The sequence below is a fragment of the Bos indicus x Bos taurus genome, chromosome 9 (genome assembly GCF_003369695.1).
Source record: "Bos indicus x Bos taurus breed Angus x Brahman F1 hybrid chromosome 9, Bos_hybrid_MaternalHap_v2.0, whole genome shotgun sequence".
NCBI lineage: Eukaryota > Metazoa > Chordata > Mammalia > Artiodactyla > Bovidae > Bos > Bos indicus x Bos taurus.
Window position 1 is genome coordinate 40,018,242 of NC_040084.1, and position 22,150 is coordinate 40,040,391.

The 22,150-nt window shown below is 38.6% G+C and overlaps 1 protein-coding gene across 4 annotated transcripts in view; it reads left to right on the top strand.

Moving 5' to 3' along the window:
- METTL24 (methyltransferase like 24) overlaps positions 1–22,150 on the top strand; it is a 128,733-nt gene that overhangs the window by 62,653 nt on the left and 43,930 nt on the right. For 3 of the 4 annotated variants that reach the window (XM_027551219.1, XM_027551218.1, XM_027551220.1), the window contains one exon: positions 8,000–8,228. In XM_027551219.1, the coding sequence (XP_027407020.1) occupies positions 8,000–8,228 (229 nt within the window). Of the gene's footprint in view, positions 1–7,999; positions 8,229–10,191; positions 10,261–11,573; positions 11,742–22,150 lie in introns of all 4 variants that reach the window. The other variant, XR_003512589.1, reaches the window with a different exon arrangement.

Here is a 22,150-nt window from a genome sequence, read left to right on the forward strand (position 1 = left end):
TTTTGAAAAGGGATAGAACAGATAGGGGAGGGCCCTGAAAAGAAAGGTTATGTTATGGAGAAGGGGAAAGAGAAGTTAAGTGAGAAGAGGCTGTGCGGTTGCTTGACTTCAGATGGGGTCTGCCCTGCAAGTCTTCTTGTATATAAGGTGGATGGGTGATGGTGGGGAGATGGGGTAGAAATGAAGATGGTAGCTAAAGTCAATTAGGAAAAATCACCTTTTAATCCTTTATATCAAAGATTATATTTCGGGGGTAGGAGTGGGAGTAGAGGAGAAAATTTGAGAAGGGATAAATCTTTTTTGCCTCTTCTTTAGTTTTCTGACATGATGTACCATTGGTTTTAAGACGTAAATTCTCAGCATGAGACAAGAAAACTTGATATGTGGTTTAGGCAACAAGAGCCAATATCTTAGGCAGAAAATCTGGGGCTTCTGGTTACCCTGAGCCTTTCAAGAGGAATGAATGAGCTCTGGAGCCAAAATTTCTATCTTTTAATAGTTTAATTAACACAGTAAGAGCTCATTTTTTATATGAATGAGGAATTAGAAAATCATGTTCCCAAGGACTCTTTTTAGACAATTTTTTCCCCTAATCATCTTCCCCATGAAATTTTAATGCTATACACTATATCTATTTATGTAACATATATATTATCTATACTTTAAACATATACTTCAAGAATCAATCCCCGCTCCTCGCTTAGGGATGATATCATTCCTGTTAAGAATATATGTTTTAGATGAAAATTTTGGCATTTTATGCAAGGTTATTTAATAAAAATAAATAATTATAAAATATTTTTATCCACTATTCATTGTCATTTATGCTTTGGAAAACCTATTACTTTCTCTCTGACAGTGGTAAAAGAATCCTCCTGCAATGCAGGAGATGCGAGTTTGATCCCTGGATTGGGAAGATCCCCTGGAGGAGTGCATGGCAACCCACTCCAATATTCTTGCCTGGAGAAACCCATGGACAGAAGAGCCTGGCATGCCACAGTCCATAGGGTTGCAAAGTCAGACACGACGTGGTGACTGACCACACACAGTTACTTTCTCTCTAGTAGTTGGCAGTTTACAGATCTAGGTGATTATTTGTCCAGATTGTCTGGTTCCTGCTGGAACGAGGAAAGGATGACTGATACTCCTGGGGAAAATACAAATTGTCTTACTTCTTCCAACCTTTCTGTCTTCAATGATGAGAGTTAAAAACTTTCCCTATATATGGTCTGATTTTTTTTCTTTTTAGTTTATTAAACAGCTTTATATTGAGATATAATTCACATACCACACAATTCATCCATTTAGGGTACGATTCAGTGGTTTCTAGTCACTGCAGTCAATTTTAGAACATTATCATCACCCCAAGAAAGAAAGGCCTGTACTCAGTAGTGGTCACTCCCAATTTCCTCTTACCAACTTCCGTCTTTTCATCTCCCACTTCTAGGCAACCTTTAATCTATTTTCTGTCTTTATAGTTTCACCTATTCTGGACATTTCATATAAATGGAAGCATTTAATACGTGGTGTTTTGACTGATTTTTTCATTTAGCATAATACTTTCCAGTTTTATCCATGTTATTACATGTATCTGTACTTCATTCCTTTTTACTGCCAAATAATATTGCACTGTATGGATATAGCACACTTTATTCATTCATTAGCTGATAGACGTTTGGGTTTTTTCCACCTTTTGGCTACTATGAATGATATTGCTGTGAATGCTCATGTATGGATTTTTGTGTGTGGACATATGTATTCATATCTCTTGGTTATACACCATTTTATGTTCCCACCAACAGTGAATGAGGGTTCCAATTTCTCCATATTGTCATCAACACTTACTATTATTGGTCTTTTTGTGTATAGCCATCCTAGTAGCTGTGAAATGGTATCTCATTACAGTTTTGTTTCTCCTACTAGTTAGTGATATTGAGTATCTCTTCATGTGTTTATACTCTGAGTTTCTGCATTTTAGGGAACATAAAGGACAGTTACCCTAATACTCCTAGAAATATTTTTAAAAGAGTAATCAAGGATTTTAAAGTGCCACATACATCCCTTCTGTATAAGGGTATCTGTATCCCATACTGATACCCTTCAGTAGCATCAGAGGGCATGCAATTGCCAGTACTGTAGCTAGTCCAATGGACACTTTTACGCATGTGGGAAAAGGCATCTCCTCCCTCAAGAACTTTTACTACCATCTGTTGGATAATCATTATGATGACTAGGAGTGGTGCCCCCTAGAGTTGTTTAGTGTACAACCCACACAACTACACTTAGGGATCCTGGTTGTTGCTCTCTGAGGAGGGCTAAGATGGTTATTCTGTTATTCTGTTACCTTTGGGTATTTAGCCCTATAATTTGCCCTTTCCTCCCTTCCTGTTTCTTCAACAAATCCCTCAGATTTGACAACCCTTCTGTGCTGAAGAGTTTGTTGTGATCTCAAACCTTTATGTCAACATATATGGAATAATATTAATATTTGTTAATATAAGCCGAGTTATATAATTTATTCTCTCCTCCATATAGAGGGATAGGTTACAATGTTCATGAAGGCTTATATCTTTGAATATACGTATTGACAGCTTACCTGTTTCAAAAATGGCTTGTAGCAGAAATTTCTAGTTGTCCACCAATATTCATTGTTTCATTCTTCTTTGGTAACAGAACCCCAGAGTTTAGCAGGGCACACAGTCACCTTGCCAAAGATTGCGTATTCTAGACTTCCTTGCAGCTGCAAGGGGCCGTGTGACTAGCTTTTAGCAATAGGATATGAGTGCAAGTGATAGGAGCAATTTCTAGGCCATGTCACGAGGAGGAAAGGATGTGACTTTCACCTCCCCTTTTACTTTTCCTGATAGCTGGAGTGCAGTTATGTTGGCAGGAACTGGAACAACTATCTTAAACCTTAAGGTAGAAGCCATACCATCATGATCTGTATTTATAATATACACATAAAATATATATTTAAAAATGTCTGTAAAGAAAAATTTTTCCACAGTGAATTCTCTTTTCAGTTAAATAAGAGCAGAAAATAGTTTCCTTATAGACTAAATACATTTTTGGTATAAATAATAATTTTATTTTAGTTTATTATAGATATTTGTTCAAAAATATTTCTTCTTTACTACTTATGAGTTTCTCCAGATCAAGCATCAGGTTAATTTATCTGTCTCTGGTGTCTAGTGTAGTGTCTTGAACATATAAAGTGTTAAATGTTTGTAAATATACACGAATATCTCAGTGAAATATAGCCCATTCCATGTCACATTGGATATTGGACTGTATATTCTGGCACTTCCAGGCCCTACCTAATAGTTTTCTTTCACTTAGTGCAGCATTTTGTAGGTTTATCTGTCATCATTCATCTATCCCCTCAGCACTAAGGATTCAGAAATAAGCAAGATTGACACAGTCCTTTACTTTATGTAGCTTTATTGTCTGCTGCTGCTGCTGCTGCTAAGTCACTTCAGTGGTGTCCAACTCTGTGCGACCCCATAGATAGCAACCCACCAGGCTCCGCCGTCCCTGGAATTCTCCAGGCAAGAACGCTGGAGTGGGTTTCCATTTCCTTCTCCAATGCATGAAAGTGAAAAGTGAAAGTGAAGTCGCTCGGTCGTGTCCGACTTTTCATGACCTCATGGACTGAAGCCTACCAGGCTCCTCCGTCCATGGGATTTTCCAGGCAAGAGTACTGGAGTGGGGTGCCTAGCTGACAATTTTGTAGACCCCCAAGTTCACAAATATTCCTTCCATAATTCTGTGCCCTGCGCTTATTTGCAGTGAGGTAGAGTGTAGAGCGCACATGCTTTGGAACTGCCTGGATTGAACGTGAGCCTTGCCTTTGCCCCTTTGGGCCACTTTTTGCATCACCTATCTGCATCAAATTTGTTCCTGCTTTTGCATTTTACTCCTGCCACAAACTTGACTCATTTAAACTAAGTGTGAAGAAGTACCATTTTGAATAAAGGAAAATAAGAATTACAGGCATTGATTAAATAAATGTAGTTTATTACTTTCCAATACAGTGCATATTATATATTTAAATTAAGTGGATTTTATTCAGTAAAGGTAGCATAACAAAAAATTTGCAAATTTCAGTAGTTTCATGTTATTTAGTATATCACCCAAAATAGTTCTTCGTCATCTAATAACTAACTTATATATGTATATGTGTACTTATGATATTTCTAATAGAGAATCCTTGTACATGTGTAGAAAATTTCTGGAAGGATACACAAAAAATTGCTAAGTGATTATCTCTGGCAATTGATGGCTAAAATTCTAGTACTAGGAAACTTTTACTTTTTGTTTTATATATTTATGTACAACTTGAACTTTTTAAAGTGCATTTGTTATTTTTTTAACTATAAGAAATGAGTTTAAATTGAAAACATATCAATGTATAATATAATGCTTACTAAAAATTAGTTATACAACTGTGTATGGCTATTCTTAAAATTTTTTGAGGCCTTGATTAAAATATATACATGTTTTACAGTGGAAGATCTTTTCTTGAACTGATATTCTGAAAATTCAAAGAGAAATAAATCATTCACATTTATTTACTCTAGACTTTATCTACAAATTATATTTAATGAGTACTTTTTTGACCAGTGTTTTGATCTCTTAGTAAAACTACCAAACTTCCATTTTTCTGTTGAGTTCCATATTTCCATGAAAACACAAGTTTGCTCACCTAAATTTTGATAAATTCAATTACATGAAAAATCTTTTGGGACAGGTGATTTCTATAACATTCTGATCTATATAGAAACAAATCTGACTACTAAAAAATGCTTTGTAGTATCTCAGTTCAGTTCAGTTCAGTCACTCAGTTGTGTCTGACTCTTTGTGACCCCAAGAATCACAGCACACCAGGCCTCCCTGTCCATCACCAACTCCCGGAGTCTACCCAAACCCATGTGCGTTGAGTCAGTGATGCCATCCAGCCATCTCATCCTCTGTCGTCCCCTTCTCCTCCTGCCCCCAATCCTTCCCAGTATTAGGGTCTTTTCAAATGAGTCAACTCTTCACATGAGGTGGCCAAAGTATTGGAGTTTCAGCTTCAACATCAGTCCTTCCAATGAATACCCAGGTCTAATCTCCTTTAGGATGGACTGGTTGGATCTCCTTGCAATCCAAGGGACTCTCAAGAGTCTTCTCCAACACCACAGTTCAAAAGTATCATTTCTTCGGCGCTCAGCTTTCTTTACCGTCCAACTCTCACATCCATACATGACCACTGGAAAAACCATAGCCTTGACTAGACGGACCTTTGTTGGCAAAGTAATGTCTCTGCTTTTCAATATGCTATCTAGGTTGGTCATAACTTTCCTTCCAAGGAGTAAGCATCTTTTAATTTCATGGCTGCAATCACCATCTGCACTGATTTTGGAGCACCCAAAAATAAAGTCTGAACTGTTTCCACTGTTTCCCCATCTATTTCCCATGAAGTGATGGGACCAGATGCCATGATCTTAGTTTTCTGAATGTTGAGGTTTAAGCCAACTTTTTCACTCTCCTCTTTCACTTTCATCAAGAGGCTTTTTAGTTCCTCTTCACTTTCTGCCAAAAGAGTGGTGTCATCTCCATATCTGAAGTTATTGATATTTCTCCCGGCAGTCTTGATTCCAGCTTGTGCTTCCTCCAGCCCAGCATTTCTCATGATGTACTCTGAATATAAGTTAAATAAGCAGGGTGACAATATACAGCCTTGACATACTCCTTTTCCTATTTGGAAGCAGTGTGTTGTTCCATGTCCAGTTCTAACTGTTGCTTCCTGACCTGCATACAGGTTTCTCAAGAGACAGGTCAGATAGTCTGGTATGCCCATCTCTTTAAGAAATTTCCACAGTTTATTGTGATCCACACAGTTGTGGTATCTATTGCTTCCCTAATAGCTCAGTTGGTAAAGAATCTGCCCACAATGCAGGAGACCTTGGTTCAATTCCAGAGTTGGGAAGATCTCCTGGAGAAGGGATAGGCTACCCAATCCAGTATTCTTGAGCTTCCCTTGTGGCTTAGCTAATAAAGAATGTGCCTGCAAGGCAGAAGACCTGGGTTTGATCCCTGAGTTAGGAAGATCCCCTGGAGAAGGGTACCCACTCCAGTATTCTGGCCTGGAGAATTCCATCGGACTGTATAGTCAATGGGGTCACAAAGAGTTGGACGTGACTTAGTGACTTTCACTTTTACTATTGCAACTCTTGGATTTACATTTAATGCCAGGTTTGTCAGTTAGCTATTGCTGTGTAACAAGTCGCTCTAAAACTCAGTAGCTTAAAACCATTATTTATTATTGTTTATATGTCTGCAAATCAGTTGAATTTCAATCGATCCAGGTTAGGTTCAGCTGAGAGACTCTACTTCAGGCTGAGATGGCTGAGGGCAGCTCTGTGTTTCATAGAAGGTCAGTGGATTGTCTGGGGCAGCTCTGCTTCTTGTTTTTAGTTTCTTTTCTGAGCCCAGCAAACTATCCAGTATGTTTTTTAATCACAATAATGGTACAAGAGAGTAAACTAAAGTGCTCAAAGCCTAGGATTAGGACTAGCATCATGTCCCTTTCTTCTAAAATGCAAGTCACATAGTCAAGCCAAAAAATCCAGGGGCAAGAAAGGACACTCCATCCATGGTGAGCATGGCAGTAGTGTGGATGAAGGGGTGAAGAGTTAGGCCCAGCAAGTCAGCTTGCAACCCCAGATTAGATAATGAACAAACTGGGAAAAAGCTCAGATAGAGACTATGGTGGTCTGAGCTGTGTGGGCTCAGGAGGAGGTTCAATACAGGAAACAGGATCTCTTGGGTAGAAGGAATGGGAGTGTTTGTGAGAAGAGTGCTGAATCTTTTTCTAGCCAAAATTGTCAAGTGAATTAGAGCTGAAGAATAGCAGAAGGCTGATATGACATGGGTCCAATGAGAATGAAGCGATGTAGTGGGAATAAAGGGAAAGAAAGAACAAGGCAAATAGAGTATTAAGAATGTCTAGGTGGAAGATCTCTGTACTGAAGACTTATTTTGGTTAACTAAATTGTCATCTAATGAGCTTATATATTTCCAAATGATAAAATAGTCTAAAATAGTAGAGTCTAAGAGAATGATGCATTTCTGCACTGGGTTCAAGATTGGCCAATGCATTACTGGTACTTGGCGATCTTGGTATCTTTAATCACATCTTTTGGGCACATTTGGGCAGAAAAGTCATACTTACTATTAAAAAATCATCCTCTCTTGGTTAATTTAATGTTTTTCATTCAAAATAATGATTTAATCAAAGCTATGAATCTTACATCACTAAGTAAGAAATATTTCTCAGTAAATTAGAAATTTAAAAGTATATGAATATTCCACAATGTGTTACCTAACTGGGTGCTTAAGTACAATTAATTCCAAATTTCTTCCCCTCGCTTGAGTGAATTGAGGTGATATACCTCTTTTGCTTCTTGAGTACCAGATTCAGTAGAACCACAGACGTCTGCCTTTTTTCTTTAACTGTGCTATTTAAAATATACCCCATTTCTAAAGAAAGCAGCTGTTGTTTAAGTCAAACTGCATGCACAGCACCATGGCCATCACAAGGAAGACAAATTACCTTGTTAGCAGAATGCACCTCTCCCTAAGGGAACTGATGCTTGGACTTTTTATTTTTGACATATTCTGAGAATATCTTCTGAGACGACTAGATAGTCTTTGTTTCATTGATACTATAGCTTATATCTTTAAAAAAATCAATTTGATATGCTTTTACATGTTTGAACATGTGATTCTCTAGTCTGCATTTGGCACCTAATTTCTCTCTTTTATCCAGAAGCTTTTAGCTTTAATGCTTTTTGTGAAGGAAGGTTTATTGAATGTGTATAACCAGCCATGTTCTAAAATAGGAGAAGGCTTGATATGGCTAAGAAAGTTGGCCTCGGCACTATCGTTTCTGTCAGTTAACACTTTTTGTTCATTATATTTTTTTTGTTACTAATTTCTGTCCTCTTTCTTTCAGCCTGGGAAGTGATGATACCCATTTTGAGGTTGGCATGGCCAGCAATGGATGTGAAGTCCATCGTTTTGATCCTAGTGTTAAATCAGCTCATGTTCTGGAAAGTGAGCGTCTTTGGTTTCACCGTTTGTCCATCGATTGGCGGGACCCCCATCCAGCTGTTGCTGCCCAAAAGCCGTATGGCAACACCAGAAAACTGGGAGCCATTTTGAATGAATTTGGGCATCACAAGGTCAGATGTTTCATTTGATTTCATATTTAAAGTGAACAAACTCATAAGCTGTTTGCTTGTTTTTTTAATGCAAATCAAGGATTGGATAGTTGAAAGTTCAGTTTTAACCTTATTATTATTTATAGAGTCTGCTCTGTAGATATAAAATTTTGGCAAGGATAGAGATATTTAAATTGATTTCAAGGTTTTAGTTGCTGTTGAGTAGTGCTTAAGGTTTTGACCAAGACTCGGCAAGGAGAATAAGAAACTAACTCTGATGGTGGGCTCAAGAGTACCGTTTCCATTTGGCAATTGATTTTAAATTTCCAGACAGAGCAAACTACTTATATCTGCTTCAAATACAAAAAGTAATCAGAGCCAGGTTTATGTTTGATAAGAGATTGCTTGTGTATCATGTTTCTCACTGTTGTAACAATGATTTTGGGTCTCCAGGCTCTTAAAGGTCAGAAGATATGTGTAGCTTTGATTAAAATGTACTTTGTAAAACTGAATGGATATTATGTGTATTGCAACTGATACAGTTATATCAAAAGATGTCAAATCTCTATAAATATTGTATTGTGAATGGATAGCAAAAGGAAACTTTATCTTTGAACTGTGTTTTTTGAAAGCAGTTTTTAGTGTAAATGTGACCAACCGCATTCTGTACGTAGATGCTAGAGAAATTCTCCTGAGTGTAGTTGTCTTGCATTTGATTGGCAACCCTTCTTGGGCTTAGCCTCCCTTGGCTTATTATCCCCAGAGATGGCATGTAATTTAGGACATGCCAGAATGGGTGTTCCTGAGACACAGTATATATATGGAATTCAATTTTAAACTTGAATTGGCTGCTTGATCTTTAATAAAAAGACTTCCTCTGCATTGCTCTTTTTCCTTCCCTTCCCCCTCTTCTTCAGCCTCCTCTTTTAAAAAAATCCAAAAAACAGAAAAAACTTTCTTTAATTGGACAGCAGGAACTTCTTCAAGAACAACTTCAAAGAATTTTGTGTTCTTTTAACATGTGTTTTGAATTTTGTGTTTGTATTTTGATTTGCCATTGAGAGAAACTAGCATGGTAGTAGTTAGGAGCCTTAATGAAACACATATAGGAGTTTGGGGATAAAAATCTTTGAACAGAACCCAAAGAAGTGAAAGCATTTTTCAGAATATTATTTTGTTTTTGCTGTTTGTTACCTTCATAGATGGTTTTTTTGGTGGCTGAAGATTATTGCCTTGACCCTTTGACATGTCAACTCTAGATTGTTCAAAGAGCTAACTACTCATTCTTTGCATTCATCTAGGAGTCTTACTGCTCCGCCTTCATGCTTTTTATACCCTGGTCCTCCACCCCCATTCTTCAAAGAAAAGACTGAGTGTCTAGAGGTGAAACACAAAGCCATTTTGCTTTTTTTGATAATATTTTAGCCAAAGATTTGGTAAATGTGAGGCTAAAATGAGACTTCAAAAAGTGATCTGTGGATATAATTTATCTATGCCACATATTGTATGAAAAATGTCTACGAGGTAGGCACCTGAATTGTTTCACTCCATGGGAGCTGCAGTGGGCAAACCTTTATGCTGTAGATAAAATATCATGCTTCTTATAACACTGCTTCTCACATAGAAGAAATATTTACAGAGACTCCTAAAAAGGAAAAATGTTTTAAAGGATTTTTTTTATATTCCTAGGGCTATTATTTTTATTGAAAACACTAATAATGACATGTAAAAATTATTAAGGTGGTAATTTTATGTTATGTGCATTTTACCACAAAAAAAAAAAATGGAGGAAAGAAAACCCCATAAATAATGAAAGTGATCTGGCTCAGAATTGCCATGTATGTATTTTCCCCTTAAAAAAAAACATCCCTTGTTGAAAATTTAAAAGATACTGATATTCTTTCATAAAGATTTTTTTTGGGTAAATGCTTTAAAACAAAAACAACAAAATCTAAAGCCATTGGTGACTGATTGCTTCCATTAGGAACATGCTTCTAGGAGCTACGTGGTGCCAGATAAAAGGAAACCTCGGTTCTGGCCTGCAGCAGACAAGGTCAGTTTTCATTTTTCAGCATGTGTACAGACCCTGATAAATAGGATGTATCTCTGGCAGGGAAAACAAATAGGAAAAACACACTAAAAAATGTCAGTGTGTTTGCCTTGCCTCCTTCACTTATTTTTCCTGAAAGTGACTATAGAAACCAAAGGGGTTTTGTTATTTTGTTTTCACTTCAGGACTTTAAAATATCTCATATAGTTTTGTGATTTTTCCATTTTAGGCGGTTATTTTTCTTATCTTTAATACCTAGATTCCAGTCACTCAGGCAAAAATGTAGGCAAAAATGAAAGGCAGAGTCTTAAGATGGTGACAGTAAGATGCATATGGCTTTCATACTGCTTTTAAAACTCTCTGGTAATTTTAACTTCAAACCGTAAATCAAAAAACCTTTCTAAAGCATCAAGTGAGAAGCAGCTGCATCAGCAAAAACATGTGCTTGAGAAGCCCAGTCTGTCAGGGAATAATATCACCTGGATTTAGCATTATTTGGAATGATTAACTGTCTCCTTTTGGCTGAGTGCTTATTGCTGTAACTAGGCATCCGAATTTTTCCGGAATGTGATTAGAAATATCGAATCTGAGGTTTCTGCTTATATTAATCATAAGACTTTATTACACAGAGTATCCCTAAATGATCCAGGCTGGTTAATGAGAAATTATTTTCAGTCATAATCATGCTGATAATAATATGAATAACAGGACTGCATTAGAGCTTACCTTTGTAAGACTCATTACTCTAGGTTTGAGGCATGGGTTCTCAAGCAAGTCATTTAACCTTTCTGGCCCTCAATTTGATTGTCAATAAAATGGGGACAATGATACTACCTAAATGGATTGTTTCTGAGAATTAGAGCAGAGAACACAGGGTGAAAACTTCCAGCAGAGTGCCTGGAGTGAATTTGTCATTTGATTGTAAATTGAAATTATTTATTAATAATTTCAGTAAGTTTTTTAATTAATTTATTTTTTATTGAAGGATAATTGCTTTACAGAATTTTGCTGTTTTCTGTCAAACCTCAACATGAATCAGCCATAGGTATACATATATCCCCTCCTTTTTGAACCTCCCTCCCATCTTCCTCCCCATGCCACCCCTCTAATAATTTCAGTAAGTTTTTACTAAATTTTATAGAAGCTTTTTTACCTTTCTTTGTTCCAGGGAAAATATATCAGTGATTTCTCTGGAAATTGCTAACTGCACCTAATGCTAGTTACGAGTTTTTTTTTTTTAATGAAATCTTTGTGTGAAATTGAAGGGAATTGGTCCTTCAGATTTGGTCATAGACTATTCTTGTTAACTGACTCAGGGCACCAAACAGCTTTGCTGGCGATTGTATAGAAAGTAAATACTGTGCTGTATGCAAGTGAAAGAAGCTGCTGAGAAGTAATACAGAGCTGATGTAGACCTTGTGGCTGAGGATACCAGTCAGGTGATGAAGCTGGAGCTGGACTTCCTGCCTGTTCAGCCCTGGCAGGTAAGTCCTCCCTTACCCAGGACTCTGTCCCCAAGGTTGTGTGTTGCCTTGGACTCTGAAGGGAATGCCACTTTCTGCTTCCCTGGGCAGAGAGCCTGCCATTAATTACAAAACAACAGTTCTGTTGTGTGGTTGGTGCTGTGTTTAAGAGAATACAAACTTTGAAATTAAACCACAGAAAGATTCCCTTTACTTCTTGCTTATCAAGTTTGCACATATAAGCAATATGTTGATACTCCACTACCCTGAAATGCTTATTAGGAATACTGTTCCTGCTTTGGTGTTGGAAATGGAAAATGATAGACACTTTCAGGAAAAACATTCCACCATGTGTATATATTATGTCTCTTTTTATTTCTAGAAATCCCTTTTGCCTTAAGTTCTGTTTTGTCTGCTGTTGATTCTGCCATACAAACTTTTTTTGGGGGAGGGGGGTTAGTTTTATATGAAATGCTATTATAGAGTCCTTTATTTTCATATTTTTTAGATACAGTTTTAGTTTGTGTACAGCCTGTTGTTATTGTTTTCCAGTCACTAAGTCGTGTCTGACTCTTTGTACTGCAGCACGCCAGGCTTCCCTGTCCTTCACGATCTCTAGGAGTTTGCTCAAATTCATGCCCATTGAATCAGTGATGCTGTTTAACCATCTTATCCTCTGCTGTCACCTTCTCCTCTTGCCCTCAGAAGACCAGCATCAGGGTCTTTTCCAATGAGTCATTTCTTCGCGTCAGGTGGCCAAAGTATTGGAGCTTCAGCTTCAGCATCACTCCTTCCAATGAATATTCAGGGTTGATTTCCTTTAGGATTGACTGGTTTGATCTCCTTGCTGTCCAAGGGACTTCAAGAATTTTCTCCAGCACCATAATTTGAAAGCATCACTTATTCGGCGCTCAGTTTTCTTTATGGTCCAGCTCTCACATCCGCACCTCTCTACTGGAAAAATCATAGCTTTGATTCTATGGACCTTTGTTGGCAAAGTGATGTCTCTGTTTTTTATTTATTTATTTTTTTAGAATTAAAAATTTTTTTTTTAAATTTTACAATATTGTATTGGTTTTGCCATACATCAACATGAATCCGCCCCGAGTGTACACATGTTCCCCATCCTGAACCCCATCCCCCTCCCTCCCCCTCTGTTTTTAAATATGCTGTCTAGGTTTGTCATAGTTTTCCTTCTAAAGAACATCTTTTAATTTCATGGCCAAGTCATCACCCACAGTGATTTTGGACCCTAAGAAAATAAAATTTGTCACTGCTTCCACAGTTTCCCCTTCTATTTGCCATAAAGTGATGGAGCCGGATCCCATGATCTTAGTTTTTTGAATATTGAGTTTCAAATCAGCTTTTTCACTCTCCTATTTCACCCTCATCAAACTGCTCTTTAGTTCCTCTTCACTTTCTGCCATTAGAGCGGTATCATCTGCATATCTGAGGTTGTTGATATTTGTCTCGGCAATCTTGATTCCAGCTTGTGATTCATCCATCCCAGCACTTCACGTGATGTACTCTGTATATTGGGATTTCCTGATAGCTCAGCTGGTAAAGAATCCACCTGTAATGCAGGAGACCTGGGTTTGATCCCTGGGTTGGGAAGATCCCCTGGAGAAAGGAATGGCTACCCATTCTAGTATTCTGGCCAGGAGAATTCCATGGACTGTGTAGTCCATGGGGTTGCAGAGTTGGACACGACTGAACAACTTTCACTTTCACTCTGCATGTAAGTTCAGTAAGCAGGGGGACAAATATACAGCCTTGTCATACTCCTTTCTCAGTTTTGAACTAGTCTGTTGTTCCATGTCCGATTCTAACTGTTGTTCCTTGACCCACACACAGGTTTCTCAGGAGACAGATAAGGTGGTCTGGTATTCCCATCTCTTTAAGAATTTTCCACAATTTGTTGTGATCCACACAGTCAAAGGCTTTAGCATAGTCAGTGAAGCAGAAGTAGATGTTTGTCTGGAATTCTCTTGCTTCTTCTATGATTCAGCGGATGTTGGCAATTTGATCTTTGGTTCCTCTGCCTTTTCTGAAACCAGCTTGTACATCTGGAAGTTCTTAGTTCACATAGTGCTGAAGCTTAGCTTGAAGGATTTTGAGCATAACCTTGCTAGCATATGAAATGAACACAATTGTATAGTAGTTTGAACATCTTTGACATTGTCCTTCTTTGTGATTAGAATGAAAACTGACCTTTTCCAGTCCTCTGGTCACTGCTGAGTTTTCAAAATTTGCTGGCATATTTACTGCAGCATTTTAATAGCATCATGCTTTAGGATTTGAAATAGCTCAGCTGGAATTCCATCACCTCCACTAGCTTTGTTTTAGTAATGCTTCCTAAGTCTCACTTGACTTCACACTCCAGGGTGTCTGTCTCTAGGTGAGTGACCACACCATCATGATTATCTGGGTTGTTAAGTTCTTTTTTGTATAGTTCTACCGTGTATTCTTGCCACCTTTTCTTAATCTCTTCTGCTTCTTCTAGGTCCTGGCCATTTCTGTCTTTTATTGTGCCTATCTTTTCATGAAATTTTCCCTTGATATCTCCAGTTTTCTTGAAGAGATCTCTAGTATTTCACATTCTATTGTTTTCCTCTATTTCTTTGGATTGTTTGCTTAAGAAGGTTTTCTTTTCTCTCTTTACTATTCTCTGGAACTCTGTGTTCATTTGGATATATCTTTTCCTTTCTCCTTTGCCTTTCACTTCTCTTCTTTCCTCAAATATTTTTAAGGCCTCCTCAGACAACCATTTTGCCTTCTTGCATTTTTTTTTCCCTTTGGATGGTTTTGGTCATCACCTGCTGTATAGTGTTATGAACCGCCATCCATTGTTCTTCAGGGACTCTGTCAGATTTAATCCTTTGAATTTATTTGTCACTTCTACTATATAATCATAAGGGATTTGATTTGGTCATAATGGAATGGCCTAGTGGTTTGCCTACTTTCTTCAACTTAAGCCTGAATTTTGCAGTAAGGAGGTGATAATCTGAGCCACAGTCAGCTCCAGGTCTCATTTTTGCTGACTATATAGAGCTTCTTCATTTTTGGCTGCAAGGAATATAATCAATCTGATTTTGGTATTGACCATCTGGTGATGTTTATGTGTAGAGTTGTCTCTTGTGTTATTGGAAGAGCATGTTTTCTATGACCAGTGTGTTCTCTTGAAAAAACTCTGTTAGACTTTGCCCTGCTTTATTTTGTACTCTGAGAAGAAACTTCCATGTTACCCAAGTATCTCTTGACTTCCTGCTTTTGCCCTAAACATACTTAAAATTTAGTCAGACTGTTCAACAAAATTAATTTACTCTCTCAATGAAGTAATGTTCCAGTTATTGTTTTGGTTGGCTGTTTTTCATCATTTGATTTTGTATTTTCAAGTTCAGTCTGTTAGCTCATTTTCAGTGGAAGGTTTTTGGTTTGGTTTTGCTTTTTTCTTTACTTTTTTGTTCCACCCTTCTCTGCCTAGTGATTTTACAATAGCCTTCAGGACCCGGTCTTATATAAGCATCTGGGGGCTCCTGCTTCTTCAGTGATAATGGGAATATCCAGTTACTGAATCGTCTGGACCTGGCTCATTTGCTGTTTGTAAGAGTGAGTCTGTCTTCTCTTACCTCCCTAGACCAATGACTAGTTTTAAGCCATAGCCCCAGTTAGTGGTTTTCAGCAGTTTATTTTGGTCTCCTTTCTGAGTCCAGGGAACTCCACTTCAGCCTTTGGCTTGAATCAGTGAATGTGGCTCAGCTGCTTTGTCATGGAAGTACTTTTAGTTTCTGTTCTTTGTAGGAGATGCACCCCAGGACCTCTGCTACCTGCTTTATAGCAGAGCCCAGCATGTCCCGGCTTCAGTCCTGCTTACTGCTCTATGTTCTGGCCCCTGGAGATGTTCACCTTGTTTTTGAGCCCTGCTTTGACCTTTCTGTCCCCTCCCTCCCTTAGCATTCTCTTTTTTGCTTTGTGTTTGGTACAATGGGGAGGGTGTGCATCTTGCCTTCATTTTTTTTTTTTTAACTGATTCACCTTCCTTCCTTAGAATTACCTACAGAAATAGTATCCACCAACTCAATAGTCAACTGTTCCAGTTGTTTTCCTATATACATTAAAAATGCCTTAATAAAAGATTTTGAAATGCTTATTTATATTGCCTCCAATCATATTCTGTACCAATGTTTCTTGTATATTATTATGTATGTGAACCACCTGGAGAATCTAATGAAAAAGTAGATGTTGACTTAGGAGGTTTGGGGTGAGGTCCGAGACTCTGTATTTCTAGGACGCTCCCAGACAATGCTGATCCTGCTGATTAGGGACCATACATTGAGTAGCAATGTCTGCACCACAGTCTGAGAAACACAGGAGCAGAGGCTATTGACAGTAAATGTCATCGCTCGGACCTGAGCCTCTCTGTGCTCTCCAATGTCCTCTCGCTCTAGCCTGAGTCCTTACCCAGGGTGGAGTGAGGCACATCCATCCTCCAGGTCATTTTCTCCCTATGCCAGCCTATTATACCAGCTTTCTGTACTAGACATGCTGTTTTTCTGGGACAAATTTTTTCTCAGGAGAAATTTTTTCTTCTCCTTCATGAAAATGTCACCTGGTCATCTGCTATACCCGTGCAAGGCCCAGACACACCTGAGTCCTAGATGGCTAATGGCTTTAGCCTGCAGGTGGACTTCTGCTTCTCAGGCGTGTGCTCCCATCTAAACTGTGTATCCAAGATACCCTTTGTTGTATATCGCCCCATCCTGACTACCTAGTGAAGTGCTCAGGAAATATATCCTTGTCCACCTGACTTTCTCCCTGGTACCTTTCTAAATAAAACAGGCAGGATATCAAAATTTGAATAATTTTCCTTTTCCTACAACCTACTATGGAATTAATCAGTAGCAGCATGAGTATCCAGAGGCTTTAGTCACTGATATTTCAAAAGAACATTTGGGTAGAAAACTGCATGGAAACAAGATATGCTGTGATAAAGGTAGAAGTCCAGGTGATTCTTTTACGGTCCAGAGGAATCTTAGACTTGTTTATAGTCCTTTTATTTCAAAGAGAGATGTGTATCTTTCTGTGTATTTGAAGGCAATTTCATCTTGCAGAATAGCTATTATATTTAATCATGATGGTGCTGTGTTTCTGTGAAATAAGCCAGTGGCAATTTAAGAGTAATGAGTCATTCATGGTACTGAATTGCGATTTGAAATGCAGAGACATCTTTCTTCCTCCATCAATCTGCAGTGGACCCTAAGCACAAGTCGTCCTGAAGACGTGAGTCGAGAACTTTGTGCACTCAATATTGAGGAAACGAGTTTTGGGTTTTTACCATATTTACTCATCTATAATGGTGAGATTTGCTGTGAAACAAAAAGTCTTGACTCTTCTTAATGATTTTCAAACCACTCAGTGAATCCGGATTGAGCTACAGTTTTTGTTTCCTTAGATGTTCTCTCCTTTGGTTTCCCTTGGCCAAAAGCCATGACTGGAAAGATTGTGTGTGAACAGTGCTCTGGAATCTGGAGACCCACTCTCACCTGTGTAATTACAGGTTCTCAGATTTCAGAACACCAGAAAACAAACCAAAAGTAACAGTAACATGCCACAGAGAATCCAGTCTTCTTAAGGGACCTTGACTCAGATGTCAGACCCAGGACCAAGCTCAGAGATTCTGATTTAGCTAGTCTGGCATGGAGCTCAGGAAATCTGTATTTTTAACCAACCCCACCCCATTCTTCCCCAGGTGGTATGAAGATCACCATTTGAGAAGCCTCCATGGATAGAGAGGACTTCAGAAGCTCAGCTTCCATTTGCAAATCGCTCATCCCCTGCTATGCATAGGATGCTTTAAACAGGAAGGGGGTCCAGATCCTGGCCGTCAGCTTTTGGGGCCACTCCCTGGCTCCTCACTAAGTCTCTGTGGCCTCTGTGCCTTAGTCTTCCTTATTGTAGGGTGAGTGGTACAGATCTCTGCCATTTGAGAAGACTGTCCAGCAAATAAACTGATGCTGGTGATAGAGATGAATGAGGGGTATTCTTGGAGCCAGCTTTGGGACTTTATTTTATAGAGCATTGTGACTGACTCTCGCTCCTTCAAGACTTTCCGAGGGACCTGTTATTATTACCAAAGAGGAAGATTTCACATATGGAGGAAATTAGCCTCCAGAGAGCCGGCATTTGTTTTTCTTTGTTGCTGTGTACCAAGGTTGGCACATTTGTCTGAGAATCTTGCCATTTTGACAACCTTTGGGGAATGAGAGCTAAGTGAATCCTGAGGGAGGCGAGGGAGGCTCTAAGCTCCAGGTGCCCATAAAAGTTTCCTTTTTCATGACTCCTTTCCTAACAGTAGGTCGACAGAGGAATGTTACTACATTTGGCACTATGCAGCTCAGATTCACTAGGTCAGGCAGCTTGGCAAGTTACTTTATGTGTGTTAAAAAATGCTTAATGCCTTTTGACAGTAAGAGCCCCAAGAAGTTGCTATCATATTAATGAATCCTCTGAGGGAGAGATTCCTGAACAAATCTGTGAGGTCACACCCAGGTTGGTGATTTCTGCCTCAGGAGCACAGCTATGTCAGCCTCTGAGGTGCCCATGCATAATAAACCACCCATGAAGCCGGCTCCAAGTGCTTGGGGAAAGGTGGTCACACTTTTAGTTGGAGGTTAGCTGATTTATTTTTCAGCGGTGAAATATTAGAAAAGGAAATTTTCATTTGCCACTTTTTAGTTAAAAACATAAGGACCTTTTTAAAAAACACATATTTCCTAGCATGGAGTGGCATTCAACATTTTTGCAATTAAAATGATAATGAAACATTTCTTATAAGAACTTCTCTTTAAAATCAGTGCGATAGGTTCACAGCACAACATTAGAAGGAATTATGTAAAGCAGCCTCTCTGTTCCAAGTTTTATTTTAAGATCTAATTTATTCCAGATTCTGCAGGAAAAAACCATTCATGTGACAAGCCTGCTAACAGATGTCAATTTAGTTTTATAGCACATGCCTGCACTTCAGAGTCAGAAAATGGAGATTATTCTTTTTGCCTCTGTTTATTACATGGCGCAGCTTCATAACATTATGCCCTAGAGGACAGCTGATTAATAACCTAGAGGCAAGCAACTTATCACCTGCTTTCCTCTTCTGCAGTGTTGAGTGTAAGCTTTATTTCATATTACCCTTTTGGATTAAGAGAGGAGCTATAAAAAGCAAAGGTGACAGAAAATGGATTTTTCTATTATAATATCATGTAGGTCAGAAGACAGATTATACTGTAGTGAAGAGAAATAAAAGAAAAAATAAGAATTAATCAACTGAATAGAAGTGAATCTATTTTGTGGTGTTGGTTGATAAAACAAAATAATTCTATGTGAAAAATGTTATGTCAAAACCAGTCATAGCAAGAACTTTCCACTTCATATATCCAGGGCCCATTTCTCAATATTTACATGGCATAGTAATTATTGGTTTATATGTTACACTTCTCTTCACATTCCCATCTGTCCAGTCCATCCATCCATTTATCCATTCCTCCATCTGTCTATCTAATAAATATTAAGCATCTTCTATATGCAAGGATTTGTGCTTAAATAATAAAAATATAGGGACAAACAAGTCTTTTGTTAATTAAAAATTGTTTAAAATTGTAGTGACGTGCAAGGGATGATGCTGTAAAAGTGCTGCACTCAGTATGTCAGTACATTTGGGAAACTCAGCAGGAGCCATAGGACTGCAAAAGGTCAGTTTTCATTTCAATCCTAAAGAAGGGCAATGCCAAAGAATGTTCAAACCACCATACAATTGCGCTCATTTCACATGCTAGCAAAATTATGCTCAAAATTCTTCAAGCTAGGTTTCAGCCTTCTGTGAACTGAGAACTTCCAGATGTACAAGTGGGGTTTAGAAAAGGCAGAAGAACCAGAGATCAAATTGTCAACATTTACTGGGTCATAGAAAAAGCAAGGGAATTCCAGAAAAAACATCTGTTTCATTGACTACGCTAAAGCCTTTGACTCCGTGGATCACAAAAAACTGTGGAAAATTCTTAACAAGATGAGAATACCAGACCGCTGTACTTGTCTTCTGAGAAACCTGTATGCAGGTCAAGAAGCAACAGTTAGAATTGAACATGGAACAAGAGACTGGTTCCAAATGGGAAAGGAGTACATCAAGGCTATATATTGTCACCCTGCTTATTTAGCTTATATGCAGGGTACATCATATGAAACATTGGTCCTGGATGAATCACAAGCTGGAATCAAGATTTCAGGGAGAAATATCAGTAACTTCAGATATGCAGATGATACCACTCTAGTGGCAGAAAGTGAAGAGGAACTAAAGAGCCTTTTGATGAGGATGAGAGGAGAATGAAAAAGCTGGCTTGAAACTCAACATTTAAAAAACGAAGATCATGGCATCTGGTCCCATCACTACTTCATGGCAAATAGAAGAGGGAAAAGTGGAAGCAGTGACAGATTTTGTTTTCTTGGGGTCCAAAAGCTCTGTGGACAGTGACTGCAGCCATGAAATTAAAAGACGCTTGCTCCTTGAAAAGAAATCTTTGACAAACCTTGATGGCATGTTAAAAAGCAGAGAGATCATCAGAGAGTCTGTGTAGTCAAAGCTATGGTTTTCCCAGTAGTTATGTATGAATGTGAGAGCTGTACCATAAAGAAAGCTCATGTTTACGAATTGTGGTGCTGGAGAAGACTCTTGAGAGTCCCTTGGACTGCAAGGAGATCAAACCAGTCAATTATAAGGAAGTCAACCCTGACTATTCATTGGAAGGACTGATGCTGAAGCTGAAGTTCCAATACTGTGGCCACCTGAGGTGAAGAGCCAGCTCATTGGAAAAGACCCTGATGTTGGAAAAGATTGAAGGCAAAAAGAAAAGGGGGCAGCAGAGGATGAGATGGCTAGATAACATCACTGACTCAGTGGACACAAACGTGGGCAAGCTCTGAGAGAGAGTGAAGAACAGGGAAGCCTGGCGTGCTGCAGTCTGTGCGGTCACAAAGAGTCAGACATGACTTAGCGACTGAACAACAACAATAGAAAATTTACTATCTTAACTATTTTTAAGTAGTGCTGAGTATGTTCACATTGTTGTGAATCTCTAGAACATTTTCATCTTGCACAACTGAAACTTTACACTCATTAAACACAGATTTCCCTCTTCCCCCAGCCCTTGGCAACCACCATCCCACTTCCTGTTTCAATAAATGTAGCTATGCTAGGTGCCTCTTATAAATGGAATCATACAGTACTTTTCTTTTTGTGACTGATTTATTTCACTTAGCATAATGTCCTCAAGCATCATTCATATTGTGGCATGTTTCTTTCTTTTTAAAGCTGAATAATCCTTTCTTTTTAAAGCTGCATAATCCTTTGTATGTATATACACAATTTTATTTGTCCCTTTATCTGTCAGTGGACAACTGGGTTTATTTCACCTCTTGCCTATTGTGAGAATGCTCACAGTGAGTGTGCAAATATCTTTTCAAAATCCCGTCTCTAGTTCTTTTGGCTGTAGACCCAGAAATGGAATTGCTGGATCCTGTGGTAATTCTATTTTTAAATTTTTTTGAGAAACTGCCACACAGTTTTTCATAGTGGCTGCACCATTTTACATTTCCATGAACAAGTATCTTAAGATTTAACACATGTCTAAAAAGACAGAAATGTGATCCTGTAATGAGTGCTATAAAGAAGCGCAGGGTTCTATGGGGAGTGTTTAATAGAGAAATCCAATCTAATATGCCATTTATTTTTGTATTCCTGATGCCTACAGGTGGAGCAGGGCATGGCAACCCATTCCAGTATTCTTGCTTGGAGAATCCCATGGACAGAGGAGCCTGGTGGGCTACAGTCCATAGGGTCTCACAGAGTCAGACGTGACTGAAGCAACTTAGCAAGTGTGCATGCGTGCACACACATATTGTCTATAGTGGGAACTCCGTAAGTGGTTAGTGGATGGGAGAGTAGGCCCTGGAGACCATTGGTGATTAGGCCCTTTTCCTTTGTTTCCTTCCTGCTATTCAGCTGCCCTCTGTTCTATGGGAATGGGAATGGAGGTCAGGGAGAGCATTTGTTAACAGATTACTAGCTTTTTCTTGGCTGCCTCTACTGCTCTTTGGTGAGATTATGGAAAACATTTCCCCAGTAATGTTCTTTTTCTTATTCTATGCATCGTCTAATATTCAGAGATGTTGAGATGTTGCCACCAGATATGTCCCTGCCTTTTCTTTGGGGGAGAAAAAGAAAGCTGCCTGAGGATGTCAGATGAAAATGTAGTGGTGTTTGGGAGTCATGGGGTATTCAGGGAGAAATGTTCTTTCTATTCTTAGAACACTGCCTCTATTCCCTAAAGAATTTTATTCTATAAAGATAGCAAGAGGGCCTCTCACTCATTTTCTCATTCCAC